This window comes from Microplitis demolitor, chromosome 3 (assembly GCF_026212275.2).
Source record: "Microplitis demolitor isolate Queensland-Clemson2020A chromosome 3, iyMicDemo2.1a, whole genome shotgun sequence".
NCBI lineage: Eukaryota > Metazoa > Arthropoda > Insecta > Hymenoptera > Braconidae > Microplitis > Microplitis demolitor.
Window position 1 is genome coordinate 15278622 of NC_068547.1, and position 25913 is coordinate 15304534.

General features: G+C 30.7%; 3 protein-coding genes across 5 annotated transcripts in view; all 3 read left to right on the plus strand.

The window, feature by feature from the left end:
- Nucleotides 1-15629, plus strand: part of LOC103569607 (spermine oxidase) — a 33591-nt gene extending 17962 nt beyond the window's left edge. The window contains exons 2-17 of one of the 3 annotated variants that reach the window (XM_053737653.1): nucleotides 3463-3606; nucleotides 3686-3953; nucleotides 4035-4248; nucleotides 4319-4549; nucleotides 4626-4751; nucleotides 4818-5020; nucleotides 5081-5201; nucleotides 5266-5368; nucleotides 9693-9836; nucleotides 10233-10503; nucleotides 10563-10776; nucleotides 10849-11079; nucleotides 11154-11279; nucleotides 11455-11657; nucleotides 11722-11842; nucleotides 15430-15629. In XM_053737653.1, the coding sequence (XP_053593628.1) occupies nucleotides 3555-3606; nucleotides 3686-3953; nucleotides 4035-4248; nucleotides 4319-4549; nucleotides 4626-4751; nucleotides 4818-5020; nucleotides 5081-5201; nucleotides 5266-5368; nucleotides 9693-9836; nucleotides 10233-10503; nucleotides 10563-10776; nucleotides 10849-11079; nucleotides 11154-11279; nucleotides 11455-11657; nucleotides 11722-11842; nucleotides 15430-15606 (2805 nt within the window). In that variant the 5' untranslated portion in view covers nucleotides 3463-3554 and the 3' untranslated portion in view covers nucleotides 15607-15629. Of the gene's footprint in view, nucleotides 1-3055; nucleotides 3607-3685; nucleotides 3954-4034; nucleotides 4249-4318; nucleotides 4550-4625; nucleotides 4752-4817; nucleotides 5021-5080; nucleotides 5202-5265; nucleotides 5369-9692; nucleotides 9837-10232; nucleotides 10504-10562; nucleotides 10777-10848; nucleotides 11080-11153; nucleotides 11280-11454; nucleotides 11658-11721; nucleotides 11843-15429 lie in introns of those variants that run through there. The other 2 variants (XM_053737652.1, XM_014439976.2) reach the window with 2 other exon arrangements.
- Nucleotides 15630-17082: 1453 nt separating this feature from the next.
- Nucleotides 17083-17937, plus strand: LOC103569608 (spermine oxidase-like). Its single transcript, XM_008546965.2, has 4 exons — nucleotides 17083-17318; nucleotides 17396-17660; nucleotides 17735-17862; nucleotides 17915-17937. Exons 1-4 carry the CDS (start codon nucleotides 17123-17125, stop codon nucleotides 17935-17937), a joined length of 612 nt encoding a protein of 203 aa, XP_008545187.2. The 5' UTR covers nucleotides 17083-17122.
- On the plus strand, nucleotides 17869-25872 carry LOC103569609 (uncharacterized). The gene is made up of 21 exons (XM_014439984.2): nucleotides 17869-17948; nucleotides 18170-18400; nucleotides 18471-18596; nucleotides 18656-18858; nucleotides 19339-19459; nucleotides 19533-19635; nucleotides 20071-20214; nucleotides 20293-20560; nucleotides 20641-20854; nucleotides 21158-21388; nucleotides 21454-21579; nucleotides 21764-21966; nucleotides 22088-22208; nucleotides 22277-22379; nucleotides 23883-24026; nucleotides 24127-24397; nucleotides 24483-24696; nucleotides 24769-24999; nucleotides 25127-25252; nucleotides 25322-25524; nucleotides 25590-25872. Exons 1-21 carry the CDS (start codon nucleotides 17946-17948, stop codon nucleotides 25765-25767), a joined length of 3564 nt encoding a protein of 1187 aa, XP_014295470.1. The 5' UTR covers nucleotides 17869-17945; the 3' UTR covers nucleotides 25768-25872.
- Nucleotides 25873-25913: the final 41 nt, after the last annotated feature.

Sequence of the window (25913 nt, forward strand, 5' to 3'; positions counted from 1 at the left end):
AGGAATAGTTTCTATAATGATGGAAATGATACCCATAACATTATGGGAATGGTTTCTATAATTTAAAGGAATACTTCCTATAATATTATGGGAATTATTCGCATAATATATAGGAATGATTTCTATAAATTATAGGATCCACCCGAGTCAAAATTTACATCGTAGATTGATCGTACTAGACGTTGAAAATGTAAATTCAACCTTTCAAGGCGTAAATAGCTGTAAAAACGTATTTTAGACGTAGTTGACGTACGCAAACGTAAAAATAAGACTTGCGTAATCTTAGACATAACCTCTCAAAACTTGCAATAAAAAAATTAAACTATATCAGAAACATTTCATTGCTAAAAAAATCTATCTAGCAGCCAGAAGACGAGAAATGAAAATTTTGTAAGAGATATAACTCTACTGATTGCTCGTAAGCTAATTAAAAGGGTATAGAGTCTCAGAGTTATCTTTGGCAAAGCCCAAAATATTTTCCAAAAGCTGCTGAAAATTTATATTCCTTGTCTTCTGGCTGCTAGATATGCTTTTTTTTGGCAACGAAATGATTCCGATAAAGCTTAATTTTTGTTTTGCAAGTTTTGAAAGGTTGTATATACGATTACAAAAGTCTTATTTACGTTTTCGTACGTCAACTACGTCTAAAATATGTTTTTACGTCTTGAAAGGTTGAATTTACGTTTTTGACGTCTAGTACGTCCAATCTACGATCCGATTTAAATTTCGATTCGGACATTCCCATAAACTATAGGAACCATTCCCATAAACTATAGGAACCATTCCCCTAATATTATAGGAACCATTCCCCTAATATTATAGGAATGGTTCCCATAATATAATTGTCATAGTTCCTATATCATTATGGGAATAGCTCCTATACTATTATGGGAATCATTCCTATAATGTTATGGGAATGGTTCCCATGCTATCATGAAAATATTAATCGAAAAAAAAAACTGTAAAGATCACTTCTACAATATACAGAAATATTATTAAAGATAAAATCAAATCTATATTTATATTTATTCGTGCATGAAAGTCATCACTGTATAGTAAGGGTAGTTTTATGCTTAATTTTGCAAAAAAAAAAATTTATGATATTATAGGGATGGTTCCTATAATATTATGGGAATAGTTCCCATAATATTGCAGGAATAGTTTCCATATCATCATGAAAATGGTTCCCATAATGATATGGGAATTGTACCTGTATTATTATAGGGATGGCTCCCATAATATATCGGCATAATCCCTATAATAGTATGAGTACAATTCCTACACCATTATGGAAACTATTCCTATAATACATAACAAAACTTCCCATAATTTTCTTTCCGTGTAGTACCCGATCACTCCATGTATTTGTAAATCTATATTTTGTAAAATCCAGTAAATATAGATACACATATACATGAGTGATTGGGTCCTACTTCCCTGATCGGGTACTAGGTCTCTTACCCATGCAGGAGTTGCCAGAGTTAAACGAAGGGGCCCTCCTTGGCTCAGCTCTGGGGAACAGCTTTAGCACGTCTATATTGGCTCATGCTTGGGTCAAGAATGGTTACTCAATCCTGGCTATTCCAATCATTACCCGAGTCTGAGCTTGAACTGGGTTCCCCTGTCTTGGCCATTCAATGGCGATCGAGGCTTGGGCTAGGACTAGGTAACCAGCCGACCCAATGATTACCCGAGCTTGAGCCAAGACTAGGCTCCCCTGCCTTGATCATTCCATGGCAACCTACAAGAGACAGCTTTTAAAATATCTACTTTAAACTATCTCTTCAGGATCCAAAATTCATTGTTAAAATTATAAATTGTATACAGAAAAAAAGGAATTCTTGAACCAAGAAATAAAATGTCTTCGAAATTTTTTTCTTGAACCAAACCGAAATTTCTTACTTTACTGAAGTAAAAAATTATTTGGATCAAGAAATTATTTCCTTCGCGGAAGACATAATTCTCTTAGTCTGAAACATAAATTCTTTAAACCAAGAAAAAACTTTCTTGGTCCCAAAAATTTTTTTTTTAGTTCGAGAAGATTTTTTTTTAAATTCAACAAATTTTTTTCTTGGCTAAAGGCTGTTACTTTATCGAGTCAAGGTACAATGTCTTGAGCTAAAAGAAGAAAGTTTTTGTACCAACAAAAAAAAAAAATTTTTTAACTAAGAACAAGCTTTCCTGGGCCAAAAAACTTTTTTTTTGTCGTAAACAAAAAAATTTTTTCTGCCAAGAAGTTAATTTCTTTAATTGAACAAATAAATTTGTCGAGTTAAAAAAATCTCATTTTTTTTTTTTAATTTTTTATTAAACAATTTTTTTTTGTTCAAATATTACAAATAATGCCGTGAAGCAAATAAATACTTTCTCAGAAGCATTTATAAGGGATAGGCAAGTTTCGCAATAAGTTAAACACATTTAGAAAAAACAGTTATCGCTTAACGAAGGAATCGAACCCAGATTGATTCGGCGTCACGCGAGAGCTTTACCAACTAAGCTATCTCAGCCTTTGACAAGCTACGTTTAAATCGGTTCATTCGCTCAAGAGAAACCATTGTCGAAAGAATTAAAAAAAATTTTTTTTTAGTTTTTTTTGGAATATCTTAAAGACGACTAGATAAATCAACTCCCAAACCTGATAAACTTTAGAACTCAATAGAACTCGTCGATTTTTACCTTAAACGTCTTAATTGGTCAATTCATTCGAGAGATGTCGGAGAAATAAATGGTAAAAAACGTTTTTTTTTTCGAAAACAGTGGCATACTAAAGTATTTTCGAGCTCGAAGAGCTCGAAATGAGTGGGAAGTTTTGAGGCTGGCCCGCAGGGTCAACCAATAGACCGATTTTTTTTTGTTCGTAATTGATTTGTTGATGAAAAATTCGACAATTGATAACTGAATTTTGTGTTGAAATTTTAACACGAAGTTTGTATTGAAATTCAACACAAATAGTTTGTATTAAAAAATAGCACAAATATTGTGTGGACCGTTTCTAACGTACATTTTGTGTGTTGATTTTAACACAATATTTTTTACTGTATACAATATTATTTTATGTAGATAAAAAAAGTTTTTGTTTATTTCGCTGCGAGGAATTTAGCTATATAAATTAAGGAAAATCTATATGGTAGATTTTTGTATTAGTCACAATTATTATCCATGTCTTTTGTTTTTCGTTTTTTTTTCGTACTCATCAGTGATGTTAACGTCTTCTTCGTAAATAAATGTTAGTTCATGTAACCTACACAGATAACCTAATAAACACGAAAAAAAAAAATGTGAACTGTAATGAAATTGATAAAATAAAATCAGCTTCCAAGTACATCATACATTTGTTATGAAATAAGTTTAGAGATAAAACACACTGCATTCACAACACAATCATCTTTCGTTAATGACTGCAATCAACAATGAAATTATTAATTTTATTTTGTTTTATACACTGTGTTTTGTCTTTGGAAGAAAAATCTCCACGGATTATAGTTGTTGGTTCCGGCGCATCAGGTATCGCAGCCGCTTCAAGACTTCTTCAGAATGGATTCAATAATATTACCATGTTCGAGGCAGAAAACCGGATGGGCGGAAGAGTTTATTCGGTTCAAATCGGTAAATTATTATAGATTTTTTGAATTTCTAAATATTTTAATTATTTTTGAGCTTAATGTTCATTTACTTTATATTTTAGGTGAATATTTAGCTGACTTAGGAGGTCAGTGGGTCACGGGCGAGATCGGAAATGTTGTATTTGAATTAGCTTGGCCGTTAGGACTTTTACAAAAATATGATGATAATAAAGAATGGAATTCAACGTTTAAAATATTTGGATCATCGGGAGAAGTAATACCTGAAAGTGTGTCGACGTCATTAATAAAATATTTAGAGAACTTAACAAGTTCTATGGATGAAAGTATTCATTTAACAACTGGCTCGCTGGGTGAATATGTCGAAAAAAAGTGAAAATATATTAGATTCTTTCAAATTTTACAATATTTTATTGTGGACCAGATTGTCATTAATAAAATTTATTTTTTCAGATTAAATGAGTATTTCAAAAGTCATCCAGAAATAACTACTGAACAACGCCAGCCGTTATTACGCTTATTAGATTTGATGGAAATGATACAAGATGCTGGGAAAAGTTGGCATGAAGTTTCTGCAAAGGGTTCATTTGACTATAAGTTTTGTAAAGGTGATCAAGCAATTAATTGGAGAACACGTACATATTCTATGATTTTGGATATACTTACGGTTTGTTATTGTCATTATAATTTATAACATAAGCCAATATATTTTTATGAGTATATTACTGTTGTTGTAGAAAAAATATCCAAATCCAGAAGAAGAGCTTCCGGTGAAAAATATTACCGAGTTAAATACCAAAGTATATAACATACATTATGATGAAACTCCTATAAAAGTGACAACTACTGATGGAAGAGAACACTTGGCTGATCACGTAATATTTACACCGTCTTTAGGCGTGCTTAAAAAAAATTACAATCATCTATTTAGTCCATCACTCCCTGAGAGAAAACTCAATGCAATTAAAGTAAATATTACTCTATCAAAATAATACAATTGTTGAAATAATTATGAATATGATTTAAAAAATAAAATTACTTTAGAATCTTTCTTTCGGAGGTGTCGCTAAAATAATTCTCTATTATGAAAATCCTTGGTGGTTAAACGATCCAATTTATTTACGGTCTATATATTGGACTGAAGAAGATAGAAAAGATCTAAAAAATGATGTATGATTTTCATTTTCTTTTATAAAGATAACTTTTTGTGTGATATTTAAAAAAATAAACTTTTAGCCTCGAAGAAAATGGATGCTTGGTGTATCTACAGCGATGAGGGTTGAACATAAACCAAAGTTACTGCTTATTTGGGTAAGTGGACCCTACGTACGTGAAATGGAACTAACTCCAGAAGAATTGTTTCAAGCACAAGTAAAATATCTCATACGGAGATTTTTTGGAAAGGCTTACAATCTAACTGTGCCTACTATAATAAAAAGGTGTGTTCAATGTTATTATAATGCTGAAATAACATGTTGATGATTTATTTAATTTTTTAGGACTACTTGGAACACTAATGAAAACTTCCTCGGAACTTATAGTTTTCGCGGGGTACAAGATTATATTGCTGGTGGTCGTATCGAAGATTACGCTGCACCAATAACATTGGAAGATAAACCTGTATGTATTTAATGTACATTGTATTTAGCAGGTGGAGTGAGTTGATTGGAGATTTTTTTTATAGGTACTACTATTCGCTGGTGAAGGCACGAGTGATCATTATGGTATGATCAATGGTGCGATTGAGACAGGATGGCGAGAAGCTGACCGTTTGATAGATTACTACAGTAAATAAAAATAATTATAAATCAATTTGTAAACTACCTGGGAAAGAAAATCTCATGTCTGACCATATATCTGATCATATATGAGCATTCATATAAGGCCGTATATGATCATGTATGAAAATTGGCCATGTCTGATCATATATGATTAGATATGATCATATATGATATACATATAGGTTTGACAAAAATGATTTAAACTAAAAAAATAATGTTTTAATTTTATTGTTCATTAAGATTCATTGAAATTTATTTATATATAGTTATTGTTCACTCATTATTAATTTTTCTATCGATGAAAAAGTATTCGGTATTTTTTTGGGATTCAAATCTGGATCCTTCTGCGTATCAGTTGAAGCTTGTTCCACTCTATCAAACCATGGACTTAATAGTTGGGACTATTCAATAGGTTTATATATTGATCTTAGAAATCTCAACAATCATTACGTTTATATTGATATTTTACACGGTATTTGAGATGTTTAAGTTTTCTAATGCGGGATAAAAAGTTTTTTTCATTTTCAACAAATTAAAAAAAAAGAAATTTAAACTTAAGTTTTACCATATTTGTTCATACCTGACCATATTTGATTTTATATGCGTTAAACATCGTGTAAAGAATTTTCATGTCTCTTTATACCTGACTATATCTGATTTTTTAAAAGTTAAACAACTTGTAAGAAATTTTATATATTATCATATATGTTCATTCCTGACCATATCTGATTTTACACGAGTTGAACATCATTTAAAAATTTGTATGGTCCTTCATATATGATCATGCATGACCATATATAAATCTTATATGGATTGTAATCGGTTAAAATTTTTTTATACTTTTTCATATCCGTTTATATATGTCCATACATGATCATATATAATCTTATATGGCCTGTATATCGGTTAAAAACTTTTAATGTATCTTCATATATGTTCATACACTAACGCAAAAAATTAAAGGAACAAAAAAATTTTATAAATTTTTTTGTTATTTTTGGAAGACTATACCTTTGTGAAATAATCATGTCGAGATTTAAAAAAAAAGCATTTTATAGCTTAAAATCTCTAGTTTCGGTGCATTTTTATTCGAAATTTTTAAAAGCTCCGGCTATTGCGTAAACATGAGAAATACCGCGAGACAAAAAATTTCTAAATTTTAATTTTTTTTCCTAAGAGCCCACGGACCGTGGAAAAATTCTTTCAACTAAACCAATGCGTAGGTCGTTTAGGAAATTTATTCAGCTTCAAATTAGCTTTTGTTTAACCTCGTAGGACAATTTATCGCAGAGATATCAGCCTTCACACAAAAAATGATGCTTTTGGCTTTGATCATCAATATTTCAGGTACCAATGATCGCACAGTAAATTTAAGGGCGGCGTTAAAAACTTGAATAAATTCCCTATAAGACCCTTTCATCATTTTTCTAAAGAAATTTTTTTTTTATTTTTAACATCCATTAGAAGTAAGTATAAAAAAAGAACTTTTTTTGATTGTTTTGTAAATCAACCGCTACTCTTTAAATATCAATGAATAGACTAATGTTGCCAAGGACTTTTTTAGCTTAATGTACCCCCAATAAACCTGTAATTTTCAAATTGTACTATCGAACCATTTTTCGGGAATGATCGATCAAATTTTTGCTAAACAATTAAAGGAACAAAACTTGTTCCTTAATTGTGTAATCATAATCAAATTAAAAAAAAATAATTTTTTTTTCGACTTTTTCAAATTTTTGCGTTGGTTACTCAGCAAATGCAAAGAAATTTAAAAAAAAAAAAAATTTTTCAAAAAGTTTCAAAAAAATTCGAAGAAAAAAAAAATGAAACTTTTTTTATTGGGTTCAAAATTTTTTTTTCGAAATTTTTTTTCTTTTGTCATTTCCTTGCATTTAGAAATTTTTTGTCTCGCGGTATTTCTTATGTTTGTGCAATAGCCTGAGCTCTTAAAAAATTTTGATAAACATGCATCGAAACTAGAGATATCAAGCTATAAAATGCTTTTTTTAAAATCTCGATACGACTATTTTTCACAAAGTTACAGCCTTCCAAAAATCACAAAAAAATTTATAAAATTTTTCTGTTCCTCTAATTTTTTGCGTTAGTGTATATATGTTCATATATGTCGGTATATGATCATTTATGGTCTTATGTGGACTGAACATCGAGTAATAATACTTTATGTTGTATCGTATATGATCATACATGACCATATATGATATATGATTTGGGTATAACTTAGAAAAAATTTCTTTGCCTTTATATATGATCGTATATGAACATGTATGACTCATATATGAACATATATGGATCATATTTGAACATCTATGAATTATGTATGCTCTTATATGGTCATATCTAATTATATATAGCCAGAGAAGAACTTTTTTTCCCGGGTGCAAGACCCCTAGCTGCTAGTGTCTTTTTCTACATAGGGGTGGGTGGGAGAGAGCCCCCCCCCTGAAATTTTGATTAGCAAAAAAAAATTTTTTTTTTTTCGTTTAATTAAATACTATAAATCCATTATATTTGCACATTTGAAGCCCTACACATAATATCTGGGGCAAAATAGACCAGCAGAAAATTCTGAAAAAATAATTCTTTCAAATTTTTATTCTCATATTTAAAAAAATTTAATATATTTCCGCATTTTTAGCCCTATCCATAACACCTAGGGCAAAATGGACCAGCTTAAAATTCTGAAAAAATGATTCTTTCATATTTTTATCGTCAAATTATAAAAAATTTAATTTATTGATCCATTTTTCGGCTGATTCTCTATAGCTGGGGCAAATTAGGCTACTAGAAATATTCGAAAATAATTATTTATTTTTTAGTTGATAAAATTTTTTAAATAATGCAAAATCATCTGTAATCTAAAACATCAAAAATCACGTTTTTTGGGTTTAAAATAATGACAAGTAAGAAATATAGAGTTGTTTTTTTTTTTGTATTAAATAACAATTAGTAATTAAGCTAATCAAGGGGGAACGATTCATTGCACCTTAAAAAATTTTTTTTGAGTAACCCGGGGTAAAAGGTTTAGATCTGACCACATATAATTATATCTGATCAGATCTGACAAAGTAGATTTGGCCAGATCTTTAAATTGTCTCTGTCTGACGAGATCTGGCCGGATCTGATCAGATATAATAATTATATGTGGTCAGATCTAAACCTTTTACCTCGGGGATCTCTATTAAAAAAAATATTAAATTGCGAAAAAGAAATAATATAATTTCAATTCAATCCGAAATAAAATCTGATATATTAGGAACGTTACTTAGAGGAATTATAAATGACTATAATTAATGAAAAAATCCCAGTGACTGCTGGACTCGAACTTGCATCCTTCCGATTCAAAGTCTTTGATGCTACCACTGCGCTGACCTATGTATGTGATCGCGTGAGTGTAAATAACTAGATATGAACAATTTTCAATAATAATACAATGCATAAATGATTATATCTAAGCAGATGTAATAAGATCTGATTATGTTAAGTGTTCTATTTAGCTCAGATGTAGTTATATCTGATCAGTTCTCACGAGATATACGCAGATCTGACAAGATATAAACAATTTTCTCTAAAAATAAGACGTATACATGGTTATATCTGAACAGATATAATGAGATCTGATTTTGTCAAATGTCGTACTTAGTTCAGATATAGTTATATCTGATCAGATCTTACGAGATATACGCAGATCTGACTAGATATAATCATATCTGACATTGTATCTAAATAGATATAAATAGATCTGCCAAGACATAATCTGATCTGATCCGATCTTAATCATTTTGTCTTGTTCATAGTATTGTACGCAAGAATATTAAATATATCTTAAACGCGGTGCAATGAAAAATTGTCTGACTCATTTTTTGTACCAGTAACTCACAGTAGTTACTTACGCGTGATTTGCTCAAAATCTGCTCAAGGCTCATGCAAGGTCAATTTTGAGTCTTGAATAGATCTTGAGCAAGCCATTCGCTACTATTTTCAACTATAGTCTTCCTTGAGAATTGAGTTATAATGTGACACGAATTTTTTGTATAAGGCTTGCAATTCAAATCTGGTCACAAGTATCTGCAACAAGACACATGCGTAGAAAAAGACACTAGCACCTATCGATCTTAAGAGCAGACTTACTCAAGAATTGAAAAAAATTCTTATATGGGAATATGTAAATGAATAAGTTAAAAAACCAAAATTTTCATTATTTTGTTCCGATACAAAAAAGTATGGGTTAATCAACTAATCCAATAAAGTTATCTTATAATGAGATTTTTAATTTTATTCTTTTTCATAAACTTTGTGTCGTTTTATGCAGATGCATCTCCACGGATTATAATTGTCGGTTCAGGTGCATCTGGTATTGCAGCAGCTTCAAGGCTTCTTGAAAATGGATTTAATAATATCGCTATACTTGATGCTGAAAACCGGATGGGAGGAAGAGTTTATTCTGATCAAATCGGTAAAATTGAATTGATACTACTTTATCCTACACGGAGAAAAATGGGCTTAAGAAATTTACGAATTTTTCTTATGCTGTTGGTCAAACTTGAAATAGAAAGTTGAGTCGTCAAAAAATTATTATGCTGCACTATAATTATTATTGTGATTTTCTAGAAATTTTTTATTTTCTACTGTAATTCCTAATTTAGAAAAAAAATATTCATTACAATTTATCAATAAGTTTAAAGGGTATAATATTTTTTGTGATGTGGCATAATAATTTTTTAGCGACTTAACTTCCTGATGCCAGTTTGGTCGACAGCATAATAAAATTTTGTAAATTTCTTAAGCCCATTTTTCTCCGTAAAAGTTTTAGATATTGTGGACTTTACTGTTAATCAATTATATATTAAAGGTGAATATCTAGTCGACATAGGAGCCGAATGGGTGCACGGAGAAAAAAATAATGTTGCATTTGAATTAGCCTGGCCATTAGGACTCCTTGAAAGATTTAGTGAAAATACTGAATTTAAGTTTGGATTAAAAATTTTTGGATCATCGGGACATATAATACCTGAAAAAATAGCAAATCCGTTACAAATGCAACTTGATGCCATGAGTGAATCCATAGGTGATAATATTAATTCGTTAAAAACTGGTTCGCTTGGTGAATATGCAGAAAGAAAGTGAGAGTAATATAATTGTTAAAGTATATTGTATAGTTTATTTTTCTTATTTTGTTTAGGTTAAATACATACTTTATGAATCATCCGGAAATAACAACCGATCAACATAAACCATTATTACATTTATTGAATTTGATGCTAATGGTAATGGAAGCAGCAGAAAGTTGGCATGAAGTGTCAGCAATAGGAGAAAGAGATTACGAAGAATGTGAGGGAGACCAAGTAAACAATTGGAAAGAACGTACTTATACGACAATTTTGGATATACTTATGGTAAATTTTTATTATGTTACATTTAAATAATTTAAATTATGAACATGAAAATTATTAATATTATTTCAATAGAAAAAATATCCAAATCCAGAAGAAGAACTTCCAGTGAAAAGTATGACTCAATTGAATACTAAAGTATCAAACATAAAATATGATGATAGTCTCGTAAAAGTTACAACAATTAATGGTCAAGAACATTTCGCTGATCACGTAATCTTCACACCATCTTTGGGCGTGCTTCAAAAAAATTATAATCAGTTATTCAATCCATCGTTGCCTGAGAGAAAACTTAATGCAATTAAAGTAATTATTTTTCACGCGAATACGGATTGTGTTCAAATTTTCTTGTTGATAGTTAAAGCAATAAATTTTCGTAGAATCTTTCATTCGGGCGTGTGGCTAAAATAATTGTCTACTACGAAAATCCTTGGTGGTTAGACGACCCAGTTTACATAAGGGCTATTTATTGGACTCAAGAAGATAAAAAGAAAATTGAAAATGATGTATGGGTTTTATAAATTTTTTATATTTCAAATATTTGTTTTTTGTTTATTATACAGTCGAATCGCGTTATAAGTCCGGCTTGTATCTTTTTCTTTTAACCAGACTCGCGCTAATATGAGAGAGACACTAAGCGGACTTATAATGCGATTAGACTGTATTTGTTTTTTTTTTTAGCCTCCGAAAAAATGGATGCTTGGAGTGTCACTAGGAATGCGAGTGGAACATCGACCAAAGCTTCTTCTTTTTTGGGTGACCGGACGTTATGTACGTCATATGGAACTGACTCCCGAAGTATTCTTTCAAGAACATGTGAAAGAACTTATAACTAAATTTTTCGGAAAAGCTTACAATCTTACAGAACCTACTGTAATAAAACGGTAAAACATTTTTTTTAGTAATCAAATTTCTAATATAAGTCTATTTAACTATTTTTTTTTTTAGGAGTCTTTGGGCGACCAATGAAAACTTTCTTGGGACTTATAGTTATCGCGGAGTACAAGCTGACATAGCTGGTGCTCACATTGAAGATTATGCAGAACCAATCATTCAAAATAATAAACCTGTACATATTCTAATAATATCGATGGGACGTTCCACGTCAAATCACCGAGTTTTTCACGCGAACTTTGATTTCGCTCATTTTTTTATATGTTCTAATACATACAGAAAGCTGCTTGTGCACCAATTTTGAGCCTTTTATTCCAAACCGTTACCGAACTATTGATTTTTTAAATTTTAAGGTGAAAAATTTTCAATTAATGCTAGAAAAATAACTATCGATATCCATAAAAAGTCGGATATCATTATTTTCGACTTGACATATACTTTCAGGAAAAAAATTATTTGAAATACTCATCGATTAGCTATTAACTTTTAAAGATTAAAATCAACATTTTCAAAAAATTCTGCGCTTGCAATTTTTTAAAAAATTTTTTATAAAATTTTTCTCCAAATAACATAACTTTTAAGCGTCAGTTCAAGATGTGATCGCAATTATTTCTATTTTTTTTTTTTTTAATATTAAAATTTAAATTAAAATTTTTTTTTTTTTAATGAAATTATCTTTAATTTAACTTATTTCCACTAAATATATCACAATAACATTAAAAATAATTTTATTGTTGACGATCCAATCATTTTAATCAATTCAAAATACTTTATTCGGTCGTGTTACTTACACTTGTTATTATTCATTTTATTATTATTTTTTTACACTTAACGATTGTTTTCTTACCCTTTTTTCTAGTACTGTAGAGTGAAAACTTTCTGGAAGTAAATATGCCTTTACTTCCACGATGTGATTTGATTAAGGCGTAATTTTGCGAATTTTTTACCGACTGCTGAAGTTATCCATGTATTAATATATATTAATGATTACTTCAAATAATTTTTAACTTCCCGCTAAGAATATCGGCGATTTTTAAAAAATTCGGGAAGTTATTGTTTTCACCCTAATTTTCGAAAATCGAAATTTCATCAGATGTCGACGTTTTAAGCTTCTAGGAAGCTATTCTGACTATTTTCAGAACAATATCCGCCTGTGTGGATCATTCGATCGAATAGACTCTGAGAAAATTAATATATACAAAAAAAAAATTAGATTTTTTCAATTTTCTCAGGAACGACTTCATGAATCGATTCTAAAATCTAATCTACTTTAGAACTTAATATACGCGTCGATAGCCGCAAGAGCTATCTCAATCGAATAATTTGTCTGAAAGAAATCGTTTGAGAAAGAACTACTAAGAAACGGATTTTTCTAAATATCGTCAAAACGGCGAAATCAATCAATTTGAAAAACTAATGAGCTCTAGAAAATAAAACGCATCAATTGTGATATTGAACGTCAAAATTGGTTGATAAGTTCAAAACAAACCGGCGTCAAAAAGTTTAAAAAATAACATCTTTTTTATCTTACATTATTTTTCCCGTATAAATCATAATATAATGTACTAAAATGTATTCAAAATCATATTAACTCTTCGTCTTCATAGTATATTTCAATCACCAAATAACGTAATATTTAAGTCGTTCTTTAGTTTAAATGATACACTACTGGAAAAAATTAACGGATCAAAAAAAACCTCCAAATTTTTGGGTGATTTTCAACAGGCCGTAACTTCGAAAGAATTGGTCGTACAAGGAAGAAAAAAAAAGGAAATTGTAGCTCCAAGTGTCTATTTTTTGGATTAGAACTTCGAAAATTTTTAGCGTCAGCGGTTTTTGAGTAGGCGTGGGAAACTTTTTTTTTTTGCTTAACCACTATAAGGATCAGATACTTTCATTATTCAGCTTTAATTTCATTTTTTATAGACCGTGATACGTCCACTTGTCGCCGAGATATATATTTTTAAATTCAAGGGAATTTATTTAAGTTTTTAAAACCCACCATTAACTTTCTGTGCGATCATTGGTTGCTGAGATATCGATAATCAAAGACAAAAGGATCCTTTTCCATTTGAAGACCGATATCTCGGCGACAAGTGGACGTATCACGGTCTATAAAAAATGAAATTAAAGCTGAATAATGAAAGTATCTGATCTTTATAGTGGTTAAGCAAAAAAAAAAGTTTCCCACGCCTACTCAAAAACCGCTGACGCTAAAAATTTTTAAAGTTCTAACCCAAAAAAAAGACACTTGGAGCTACAATTTCCTTTTTTTTTTCTTCCTTGTACAACCATTTCTTTCGAAGTTACGGCCTGTTGAAAATCACCTAAAAATTTGGAATTTTTTTTTGGTCCTTTAATTTTTTCCAGTAGTGTATTATCAACACAGAAAATGAAAAAACACCGTTTTAAATTTTTTTTCGGATATTTCATGTATCAATTCTCTGGTCTGAGTCAAAACTCATTCAAATTTTTATTTCAATCACTTATCATGAATAAAAGTTCAAAAAAGCAGTCTCTAATGCTCCGCATTATGAGTCGTGGAAAACGCTTGTTCGTTAATTATTTTTGATTCTCAAATTTTTAAACTTTAACATAAAACGTAACTTGTTTGAGCTTGAAAAGCTCATAAAAAACATTCGCACGCAAGAGTACTTTCGAGCTCCTTGAGCTCGACAACAGCGGGAAATGTTGGGGCTGGCCCGTAGGGCCAACCGTTGCCTAGATTTTTTTCCTGAAAGTGGATGTCAAGACGTAAAAAACAACGTCCGACTTTTTTTGGATATCGATATTTTTAATTATTCTATCGTTAAACGAAAATTTTTTACTTTAAAATTAAAAAAATCAATGGTTCAGTAACAGTTCCGAATAAAAGGCTAAAAATTGGTATACAAGCGGCTTTCAGTATATATTAAAATATACAAAAAAAATGAGCAAAATCAAAGCAGATCGCGTAAAAAGCTCGGTGATTTAACGTTTAATGCCCCATATATATACACTGGTCGCAGAAATTAAAGGATATAAAAAAAAATTGTAAATTTTTAAGCGATTTTTAACATGCTGTAACTCGAAAGGAAATGGTCGTGCGGCAAAAATAAAGATAGCCAATTACAGCTTTAAGTTCCTAGTTTTCTGATCTGGATTACAAAATTTTTTATCATTCACGGTTCTGGAGTAATCCTAACAAAACCACCGCAAAATAACCTTATTTTAATCAACATTGTCGCTTCAAAACAATTTTTTTTATCAAAAGCCACTATTTGTGTCTTCAAGAGAATCTTTTGGAATTTTCAAAACCCCACTTCTATTCCCTGGTCGACCAATATGTACCGAGTTATTGATTGTCAAAGTTAACATGGACTTTTTTGCTTTGATCAATGATAACTCCGTGCCAAATCGTCGTAGAGACTTTTTAAGGGCAGCAAATCACCTAAAAGAGTCATAAGGTAAGATTACTAAAAAAAATTTATTGAAGTCCATAAACTTTATTTAAGACGAGCAAAAATTTGGAAAATTGGGATCCACTAGGGTGGTTTTCTTAGAATTACTCCAGAACCGTGGATGATAAAAAATTTTGAAGTCCGGATCTGAAAACAAGAAACTTGAAGCTACAATTTGCTTTCTTTATTTTTGCCGTACGACCATTTTCTTCTGAGTTAGGTACAGCATGTTAAAAATCGCTTAAAAATTCTGAATTTTTTTTTATCCTTCAATTTCTGCGATCAGTGTATATTAGGCATTAATAATAATTTTATTTTATAGGTACTTCAGTTTGCTGGTGAAGCTACAACTGCTCACCATTCTACAGTTCATGGAGCAATCGATTCAGGGTGGCGTGAAGCTGATCGTTTAATCAATTATTATAGTAAAAAAATCGATATAAAAAAACAAAAAATAACTGACCCACAAATTTCAATAATGTATCCCAGAAAAAATTAAAAAAGAACTATGTATTTTTAATATTTAAATAAAAATAACCACGATAATTGAGAAATTCTGTACAGGCAGTATCCAAGTTTTTTTCTTTCAACAAACTTTTTGAACTTGAAAATCTTATCAGTAGGTAGGTATTTATTTATTGATTCACCTTACGGTTATTACAATTTAGCTTCAATACTTTTATTTGTTAACCTCCTATTTCTCATTTTTACCTCCTTAATTGTGCGGCTGTGATCCGACTTGTGCTTATACTGTACTGCATCATTACGGTGATGCCCTGCAACCTCCCTTGTGCAATGGAGGTGTAGTAGCGTAGGAAAACCACAGAGAAAACCTAGCCAGTACAGTTTCGGTTTGAGTGAAGCTCCAGTGATCGATAAAATTTCCATTTTACCGATCACTGGATCATCATCCCGCGCCTAACGATCAAAGACCTTCGTTCGAACCCGACGCGTGGCTAAACGGTTACCCAGCCAAGTAGTAATCCTGCTCGATACTACTTAACTTTGGTGATCGCCCGAGCCACGTGCGTGTCGAACGGCTACCTTAGCCGCTTTAAAATCATCAGTATATTTGGTGTTCAAATAGGTTTAAAATTGGAAAGGCTATTAAAAACCTCTTACATTTACTGAAAATGAAGACATACTTTTATTTGTACATTGCGTATTTGTTAATGTAACAATAAATTTTTTATTGCATAAGCCTGAATCAAGATTTTATTCCGCATACACAGTAAAAAAGGATTTGTCAAAGTGTAAAAAAAGCGAGTTTTAAATATGCAAGTGTTGAATTTTCAACACTTTCGCGTGTTAATTTAACATACTGTTATTATCGTGCTTTACCAGTTTTAATCGAGTGATTTTTTAACACTCAAAAATGTTATTTTATTAAAAAATAACACTTTTTAATTATTACTCTCAAACTAACATACAATATATGTTATAAATACTCTCGATCATCACAAAAGAATTCTTGGAAAAGTTTTACTTTTAACATATACGTGTGTTATTTTTTCTACACTCACGGCGTATGTTAAAATAACATATAGATAAGTGTAAACCGTTCGTTTTACACATGATGTGTGTAGATTTTGACGGATCCTTTTTTACTGTATATATCTTATAATGGTTTTCAGGATATATATGCCTAAACCTATATAAACGAATTTGAAGGATATAAATGTTATTCAAGAACTAAAAATATCGGGGTTGTGTCTTGAAATTTTTTAAGAAAGGAATTTTTCGTTTAGCTTTGACACTTTTGACGTCACATAATAGAAATATATTTTATGAAAGATCGATAATTATTTGGTACTCTATTATGCACTGTTGTCCTTTGTGCATACAGTCACGGAGTTTATCAAGACAGATAACATGACTAGAAAAAAATATTGTATAAGTTGTGATGAAATTGAATTGATTCTCAAGTACATCATACGTTTGTTGTGAAATAGTTCTGGAAGAAGAAAGACTGCATTTGTATGATAGCTATTTTTCGTTAATAAATTCATGTTACAATGAAGTTCTTAATTTTACTTTGTTTCATAAACTGTGTTTTGTCTTCTGAGAAAATTTCTCCTCGAATCATAATTGTCGGTTCAGGTGCATCAGGTATTGCAGCAGCTTCAAGACTCCTTCAAAATGGATTTAATAATATTACCATTCTTGAAGCTGAAAATCGGATGGGGGGAAGAGTTTATTCTGCTAAAATGGGTAAATTTGAATCGACACTACTTGATTCTAAATATCATTTATTGGGAGCTTTATAATTTATAACTTGTATATTAAAGGTGAATATTTAATCGATTTGGGAGCTCAGTGGGTGCACGGCGAAAAAGATAACGTTGCATTTGAGTTAGCTTGGCCATTAGGCCTTCTTCAAAGATTTAGTGAATATGAACTCAAGTATGGGCTGAAAATATTTGGATCATCAGGGAAAGTAATACCTGAAAGTGTAGCAACCCCATTAGTAGACTATCTCGTTAATATTTCAGGCGTATATGATGATATAGATAATTTGAAAACTGGCTCGTTCGGAGAGTACGCAGAAATAAAGTAAATTTTTTTTTACACTTACTCGATGTAACTTTTTGTTTGTTACCAAATCATTTATTTCATTTTATTATTAGATTGAATGAATATTTCGAAAATCATCCAGAAATTACTGTTTACGAACGAAAACCACTGCTTCACTTCTTAAATATGTTAGAAATTACCAATGATGCTGCCGCAAATTGGCATGATATCTCAGCAAAAGGTTTGAAGGAGTTTGATATTTGTGAAGGAGACCAAGGAATCAATTGGAGAAGACGTACCTATTCTACCATTTTAGATATACTTATGGTATGTTATTATTCCATAGTCCATATTTTGTATTTCTCATAAAAGAAAATATTGAACATAATATCATATAAAAATATCTAAAAATATGAAAAGGCATAAATTCAAGTAGAAATCTTTCTAACTGTACTAAATTTAATCAGTTTAATTAATTTTATCATTGAGGTAGGGTTCGGAAAATATTTTCCTCATTTTCTTATTAGCGTAAATTATTTTTGTTGCAGAAAAAATATCCGAACCCCGAAGAAGAACTTCCGGTGAAAAACATCACCGAACTAAATACCAAAATATTTAATATACATTACGATGAAACTCCCGTAAAAGTGACAACTACTGATGGAAGAGAACATTTTGCTGATCATGTAATATTTACCCCATCATTGGGCGTACTTCAAAAAAATTATAATCGGTTATTCAGTCCATCGCTGCCTGCTAAAAAACTTAATGCAATTAGAGTAATTATTATTTCAGCTAATGCAATGGTTAAATTATTTTTTATATAACTATAACAATAATCATTTTTAGAATCTTTCTTTCGGTCATGTGGCTAAAATAATCGTGTACTACGTAAATCCTTGGTGGTTGAATGAGCCAGTTTTCATGAGGGGTATTTACTGGACTGAAGAAGATCGAAACGAAATTGAAAATGACGTATGAGCGTTATACATTTAAAATTTTTAAATTTATTCATTACAATTTTATTTTTTTAGCCCCAAAAAAGATGGATGCTTGGAGTATCTGTAGTGAACAGGGTGGAACACAAACCAAAGTTAATTCTTTTTTGGGTAAGTGGATCCCATGTTGATGAAATGGAAGCCCTTCCGGAAACCATATTTCAAGAACAAGTAAAACAACTCATCAGAAAATTTTTCAGAAAAACCTACAGTCTTACTGAGCCTACATTAATTGTGAGGTACGCTTGATGTAATTATGCTGGAACTTCCATTATAAATTAATAAGGAAAAACCGGAGCATGACGGCCCCTATAAGCCGCTAATGATTTTTTTGGCTTATTAGCATCGGGCACAAGTTATTTTGATCTGTTGGGAAAATTCATCATAATTTTGCTATTCTTAAAAAAAAAAATTTCTCCCCGCCCAAATATCATTTGTTCAAAATCTTTTAAAAACTTTGTTTACCTTAAAAATTGAATTTTTCAAATTATGATATTTTCTATATTAATTAAAGTGAATCAATCAATATTTAGGAACTCATATCCCCTAAATAGTACGGAATCGAGCCTGTATTATTTTCGTGACAAATGCCATGAAGATGCCGCATTATCGATCGTAGAGTGATTTATCTATTTATTTATTTTTTTTTTTTTTTTTTTTCAAAAATCTTTGCGGAAGTGTCTGTCGTGCCTCGATTTCCCATAATTAACTTTTTTCAGGACTACTTGGAATACTAATGAAAACTATCTTGGGACTTGGAGTTATCGTGGGACGCAGGCCGATGTTGCTAATGTTCATTTGGAAGACTATGCGGAACCGATTTTTCTAAACGGCAAACCGGTATATATTTCAACACTAAGTATATTTAGTATTCCGGAATCCGGATAATTTAATTTTAATTTAAATTTTATAGGTACTGCAATTTGCTGGTGAAGCTTCAACTCATCATTATGGTACAGTTCATGGAGCTATTGAATCAGGATGGCGTGAAGCGGATCGTTTAATAGACTTTTATAGTAAAAAATTCAATATTTTTCCATGACAATGATATCGTAAAGATGTAATGTTTTGTTTGAGATCAATTGTTAAAGCGTTTAATTCTTATCAATTGATTTGAGCTCTCTTATAATATGTTCTGCAGATCACACCATAAAATAATCCGAATCTCATTTATCTTTTAACAGACACCCGGAAATGCTATTTATACTTTAATATAATAAAATAATTGCTCCATTGAGAATTCTCTAGGCGATTGAATAATAAAAAAAAATACATGAACTGTGACATTGATAACATAGAGAAATAATCCAATACATCATACATCTATTATAAAATAAGTCTAAAAAACAAAAGATTGCATTATTACAATAATAATTTTTTGCTTATCACAGCATGTAACAATTTAATTTTTAACTTTATTCTGTTACATTAATGTGTTTTGTGTTCCAAAGATGCACCGCCACGGATTATAATTGTCGGTTCAGGTGCATCTGGTATTGCAGCAGCTTCAAGGCTCCTTGAAAATGGATTTGATAATATCGCTATACTTGAAGCTGAAAACCGGGTTGGTGGAAGAATTTATTCGGCTAAAATGGGTAATTTAAAATTGACGCTAATCGATTCTAAACATTATATATTGTGAACTTTACTATTTTATTAATTGTACGTTAAAGGTGAATATTTAGTCGACTTGGGAGGTCAATGGGTGCACGGCGAAAAAGATAACGTTGCATTTGAGTTAGCTTGGCCATTAGGCCTTCTTCAAAAGTCTTCTGATAGTGGACTCGTCTTGAATGTGAAAATATTTGGATCATCGGGAGAAGTAATTCCTGAAAGTATAGCAACCCCATTGTTTAAATATCTTATTGATGATGTTTCAAACATATACGATGATATCTATCATTTGAAAACTGGCTCGTTTGGTGAATACGCAGAAATGAAGTGAATTTTTTCAATACTTATTAAATATAATTTACTAATTATTTATTATTACCAACTATTTTATTTCATCTCATTTTTAGATTCAATGAATATTTTAAAAATCATCCAGAAATAACTGCTGATAAACATAGATCACTGCTTCACTTATTGAATATGATGGAAATGGCAAATGATGCTGCAGCAAGTTGGCATGATGTTTCAGCAAAAGGTTTAAAGGAGTATGGGGTGTGTGAAGGAGATCAATTAATTAATTGGAGAAGACGTACATATTCTACCATCATAGATATACTGACGGTTTGTTGTTATTTCGCAATCATTATATCCCTTTCAAACCTACCGTGCACAATTGAGGACATTAAAGTTTTGTTAAATAAATATAGCAAAATAAAAATTTACGTAACTAAAAACGGTTGTTTCTGTTTGCGAACATTATAAACTTCGTAAAAGCTTTTTCAATATTTCCATACTCAGTAGTACCTACTATAACAGGAAAAAAATCGGTTCATGAAAATTCCAAAAAACAAAAAATCAGGTTTGAAAGGGATATTCTAAAACGTAAGCCAATATATTTTTATGAGAATGTAATTGTTGTTGTAGAAAAAATATCCAAATCCAGAAGAAGAACTCCCGGTGAAAAATATCACCAAGTTAAATACCAAAGTATATAACATACATTATGATGAAACTCCTATAAAAGTGACAACTACTGATGGAAGAGAACATTTTGCTGATCATGTAATATTTACCCCATCATTGGGCGTACTTCAAAAAAATTATAATCGGTTATTCAGTCCATCGCTGCCTGCTAAAAAACTTAATGCAATTAGAGTAATTATTATTTCAGCTAATGCAATGGTTAAATTATTTTTAATTAATTATAACAACTTTTTCAGAATCTTTCTATAGGGCATGCGGCTAAAATAATTATTTATTATACTAATCCTTGGTGGTTAAATGATCCAGTTCACGTAAGGAGTATTTACTGGACTGAAGAAGATAGAAACAAAATTGAAAATGACGTATGAGCTTTATAGATTTCAGATCTTAATTTTAAATTAAATATTTATATGAAATTTTCATTTATTGCTTAAGAATCCAATGTTTCTTAGGCTAAATCGGACCTAAATTTTTTGATAAGCCACATGGAAGATTGTACATACCCTTACCATAAACCAAACTTTTATTCATTAAATTTTTTTCCAGCTCCAACAAAGGTGGATGCTGGGAATCTCTTCAGGAGTTCGAGTAGAACACAGACCAAAGTTAATTCTTTTTTGGGTAACTGGACCTCATGTTCATGAAATGGAAACCCTCCCGGAATGGACATTTCAAAAACAAATGAAGCAATTCATCAGAAAATTTTATGGAAACACATACAATCTTACTGAGCCTACAATAATAAAACGGTACATTTTTTAATAGTTGTTAAATTTTTACACTTGATGTACCGAAAAATGTTCCGACATATTTAAAGTGTATGGTTATTAAATTTTTAATGAAAATCTGTAATTAATTTTTTTTTTTTAGAACCACTTGGAATACTAATGAAAACTTTCTTGGGACTTGGAGTTTCTATGGGACGCAGGCCGATGCTGCTGATGCTCATTTTGAAGATTATGCTGAACCGATCCTACTAAACGACATACCGGTATATATATTTTCACAATGAGTGTATTTAGTACATTTAAAAACTTCATTAATAATTTTATTTCATAGGTACTGCAATTTGCTGGTGAAGCTTCAACTTATCATTCTAGTACAGTTCATGGAGCTATCGAATCAGGGTGGCGAGAAGCGGATCGTTTAATAAACTTTTATAGTAAAAAATCCAATCTAATTTAACCCTTAAAGGCCACATGGGGTGTCTAGTCACCCCAGGCTTAAAAACAGTGGAATTGGAGGTCTTATACCTTTCAAATAAATTCGTCAAAAAACTTTGAAAAAAAAAGAGTTACCCCGTGTGGCCGTTATGTGGCCTGGGTGAGGTGTGGCCGTTAAGGGTTAATATTTATCCATAACAGTAGTATCGTAAAAATGCAGTGTTTTATTTGAAATCGATTGTTATAGCGTTTGATTCTTAACAATTTGTTTGAACCTCTTATAGTATGTTCAACAGATTATACCATTAAATAATGCAATCAGAAACTAAAATAAAAATTTGGAAATGGTTGACCCTATGGGTCAACCCCAAAACTTCCCGCTGTTTTTGAACTGAGAAAGCTCGAAACGTTATTATTTGTAAAATTTTGAGCTCTTCGAAGTCAAAAAATGGTTGTTGTGTTGTTCAACCAAAAAAAAAAAAAATACATTTAGCTAAAAAATAATTAATTTTTATCATACGGTATCTTTTGAACGAATCAACTGATTTGGACGTGCTTGGCAGCAATCGAAAGGGTTCATCAAAATTTAGAATTGCATTTAGAGGCAAATCAGGTAAGCAGTTGGAGTTACCTGAGAAAAAACAAAAAAAAAAAATTCAATTTTTATTTTTCGTAAAACTCGTAAACTACTTGACCGATCAACTTCAAAATCTAATCAGATCTAAGTCTTGATGAGTCCATTCAAGTGCCCTAAAACACATCAAAATCGGTTGATTCGTTCCAAATATATCGTATGACAATAGTTAGTTTACACACATCCATACACACATGCGGACGAGCGTCCACCTGGAGTCAGAATAGCTTTCTAGGACCTCAAAACCTCGAGATCTGATGATAACTCGATTTTCAAAAATCGGACCGAAATCAATAACTTCCCTTTTTTGAATATTTACAATTTTCGTAGCGGAAAGTTAAAAACAATTATACATACTTAAATACCAGAAGCTGAGCTACTCTCTAGTAAAATGTCTAGATAAATAACCCTATCATGGAAAAAAAAAATATGGACTGTGGTATAAATAAAATAAAATAAATTATTTAACATCATACAAGCAAAAAAGATCACAAGAAATATTGCAGTTTTATATTAACGCGACGCTTGAAATTGAAAACAGGAAGCATTTGATGAAATCCTACAATAATCACAATTTTACTAAAATATAATTCTCAGCAGTAAGCATTACAGTTTAAAATTTACTATTGACCAAACTCCTTAATTTCTTATTTGAAACTGTACTTCATAGTTTTCCATTCAAAGCACCACGTTACTATGCGAAATTGTAATTTTTACTATTTTCTTTTTTCCGTGAATCTATTTTATACAATAAGTCTCAAAAATAAAGGATCGCATTTTTACCACAATTATTTTCTGTCTATCAACGAATGACAATGCAATTTATAATTTTATTGTACTTCATAAACTGTGTTTTTGTATTTTGAAGATCCATCTCCACGGATTATAATTGTCGGTTCAGGTGCATCTGGTATTGCAGCAGCTACAAGACTTCTTCAAAATGGATTTAGTAATATTATTATTTTTGAAGCGGAAAATCGAATAGGCGGGAGAATTCATTCCATAAAAATTGGTAAAATTTAAATAATTTAAATAAATTCAAAAATACTATTAATTGCAAAGATTTTTTATCAATGTATTTATCAGCATGATTTATTCATTTTATATTCAAGGTGAATATTTAATAGACATCGGAGCTGAGTGGGTTCATGGGGAAAAAGATAATGTTGCATTTAAATTAGCAACCCCGTTCGGGTTACTACAGCGATCTACTGAGAACAATGAATTCTATTTAACATCAAAAATATTTGGATCCTCTGGGGATCAAATACCCGAAAAAGTAGCAACTCAATTAATTAGACATCTCAATGACATAACTGAATCGGTAGGCGACGCTATTCATAGTTTGAAAACTGGTTCGCTTGGCGAATATACAGTAAAGAAGTGAATATAAAATAATATATATAACAAATGATGATAACTTGGGATTAATTCTTATCAACTAATTTATTTTCTCTTTAATTTTTAGGTTTAATGAATATTTCGAAAATCATCCAGAAATATCTGCTGATAAACAGAAACCACTGCTTCATTTATTAAATTTGATGCAAATGATTTATGATGGCGGAGAAAATTGGTTTGAATTATCAGCAGAAGGTGAAAGAGATTATTTAGAGTGCGAAGGAGATCAAGCAAACAATTGGAAGCAACGTACTTACGCTACTATTTTAGATATTCTTATGGTAAATCCTTATTGTCCTACATTTAAATAATTTAAATTATGAAATAGAAAATTATTAATATTATTTCTGTAGAAAAAATATCCAAATCCAGAAGAAGAACTTCCAATGAAGTTTATAACTAAATTGAATACCAAAGTATCTAAAATAAAATACGATAACACGCTCGTAAAAGTAACAACAAGTAATCAACAATCATATTTAGCTGATCATGTGATCTTCACACCGTCTTTAGGTGTACTTCAAAAAAATCACAATAAGTTATTCAGTCCACCGTTACCTGAGAAAAAACTAAATGCAATTAAAGTAATTATTTTTCTAGCAATTATAGATTGTGATACAATTAATTGAATACCTCGAGCGCGACAACGCTGAGGGTGCTCTATTGTCGCTCGATTTTTTTTTAAATTATTATAGTAATAAATTTTTATAGAATCTTTCATTCGGGCGTGTGGCTAAAATAATTGTCTACTACGAAAATCCTTGGTGGTTAGACGACCCAGTTTACGTAAGAGCTTTTTATTGGACAGAGGAAGATAAAAAACAGATTGAAGATGACGTATGGGTTTTATAAATTTATCACATTTTAAATATTTATTTTTTGTTTATTATATTTATTTTTCTTTAGCCTCCGAAAAAATGGATGCTTGGAGTATCTCTAGGAATGCGAGTGGAACATCGACCAAAGCTTCTTCTTTTTTGGGTGACCGGACGTTATGTACGTCATATGGAACTGACTCCCGAAGTATTCTTTCAAGAACATGTGAAAGAACTTATAACTAAATTTTTCGGAAAAGCTTACAATCTTACAGAACCTACTGTAATAAAACGGTAAAACATATTTTTTAGTAATCAAATTTTTAATATGAGTCTATATAACTATTTTTTTTTTTTAGGAGTCTTTGGGCGACCAATGAAAACTTTCTTGGGACTTATAGTTATCGCGGAGTACAAGCTGACATAGCTGGTGCTCACATTGAAGATTATGCAAAACCAATCATTCAAAATAATAAACCTGTACAAATCCTAATAATTCGTTACAATATATATATAGATATTAGATATCAACAGTAAATTTATTGTCGACTTTATTTTATAGGTACTGCAGTTTGCTGGTGAAGCTACAGCTCCACACTATTCTACAGTTCATGGAGCTATTGAATCAGGATGGCGAGAGGCTGATCGTATAATAAATTATTACAATTAAAACAATCAATTAA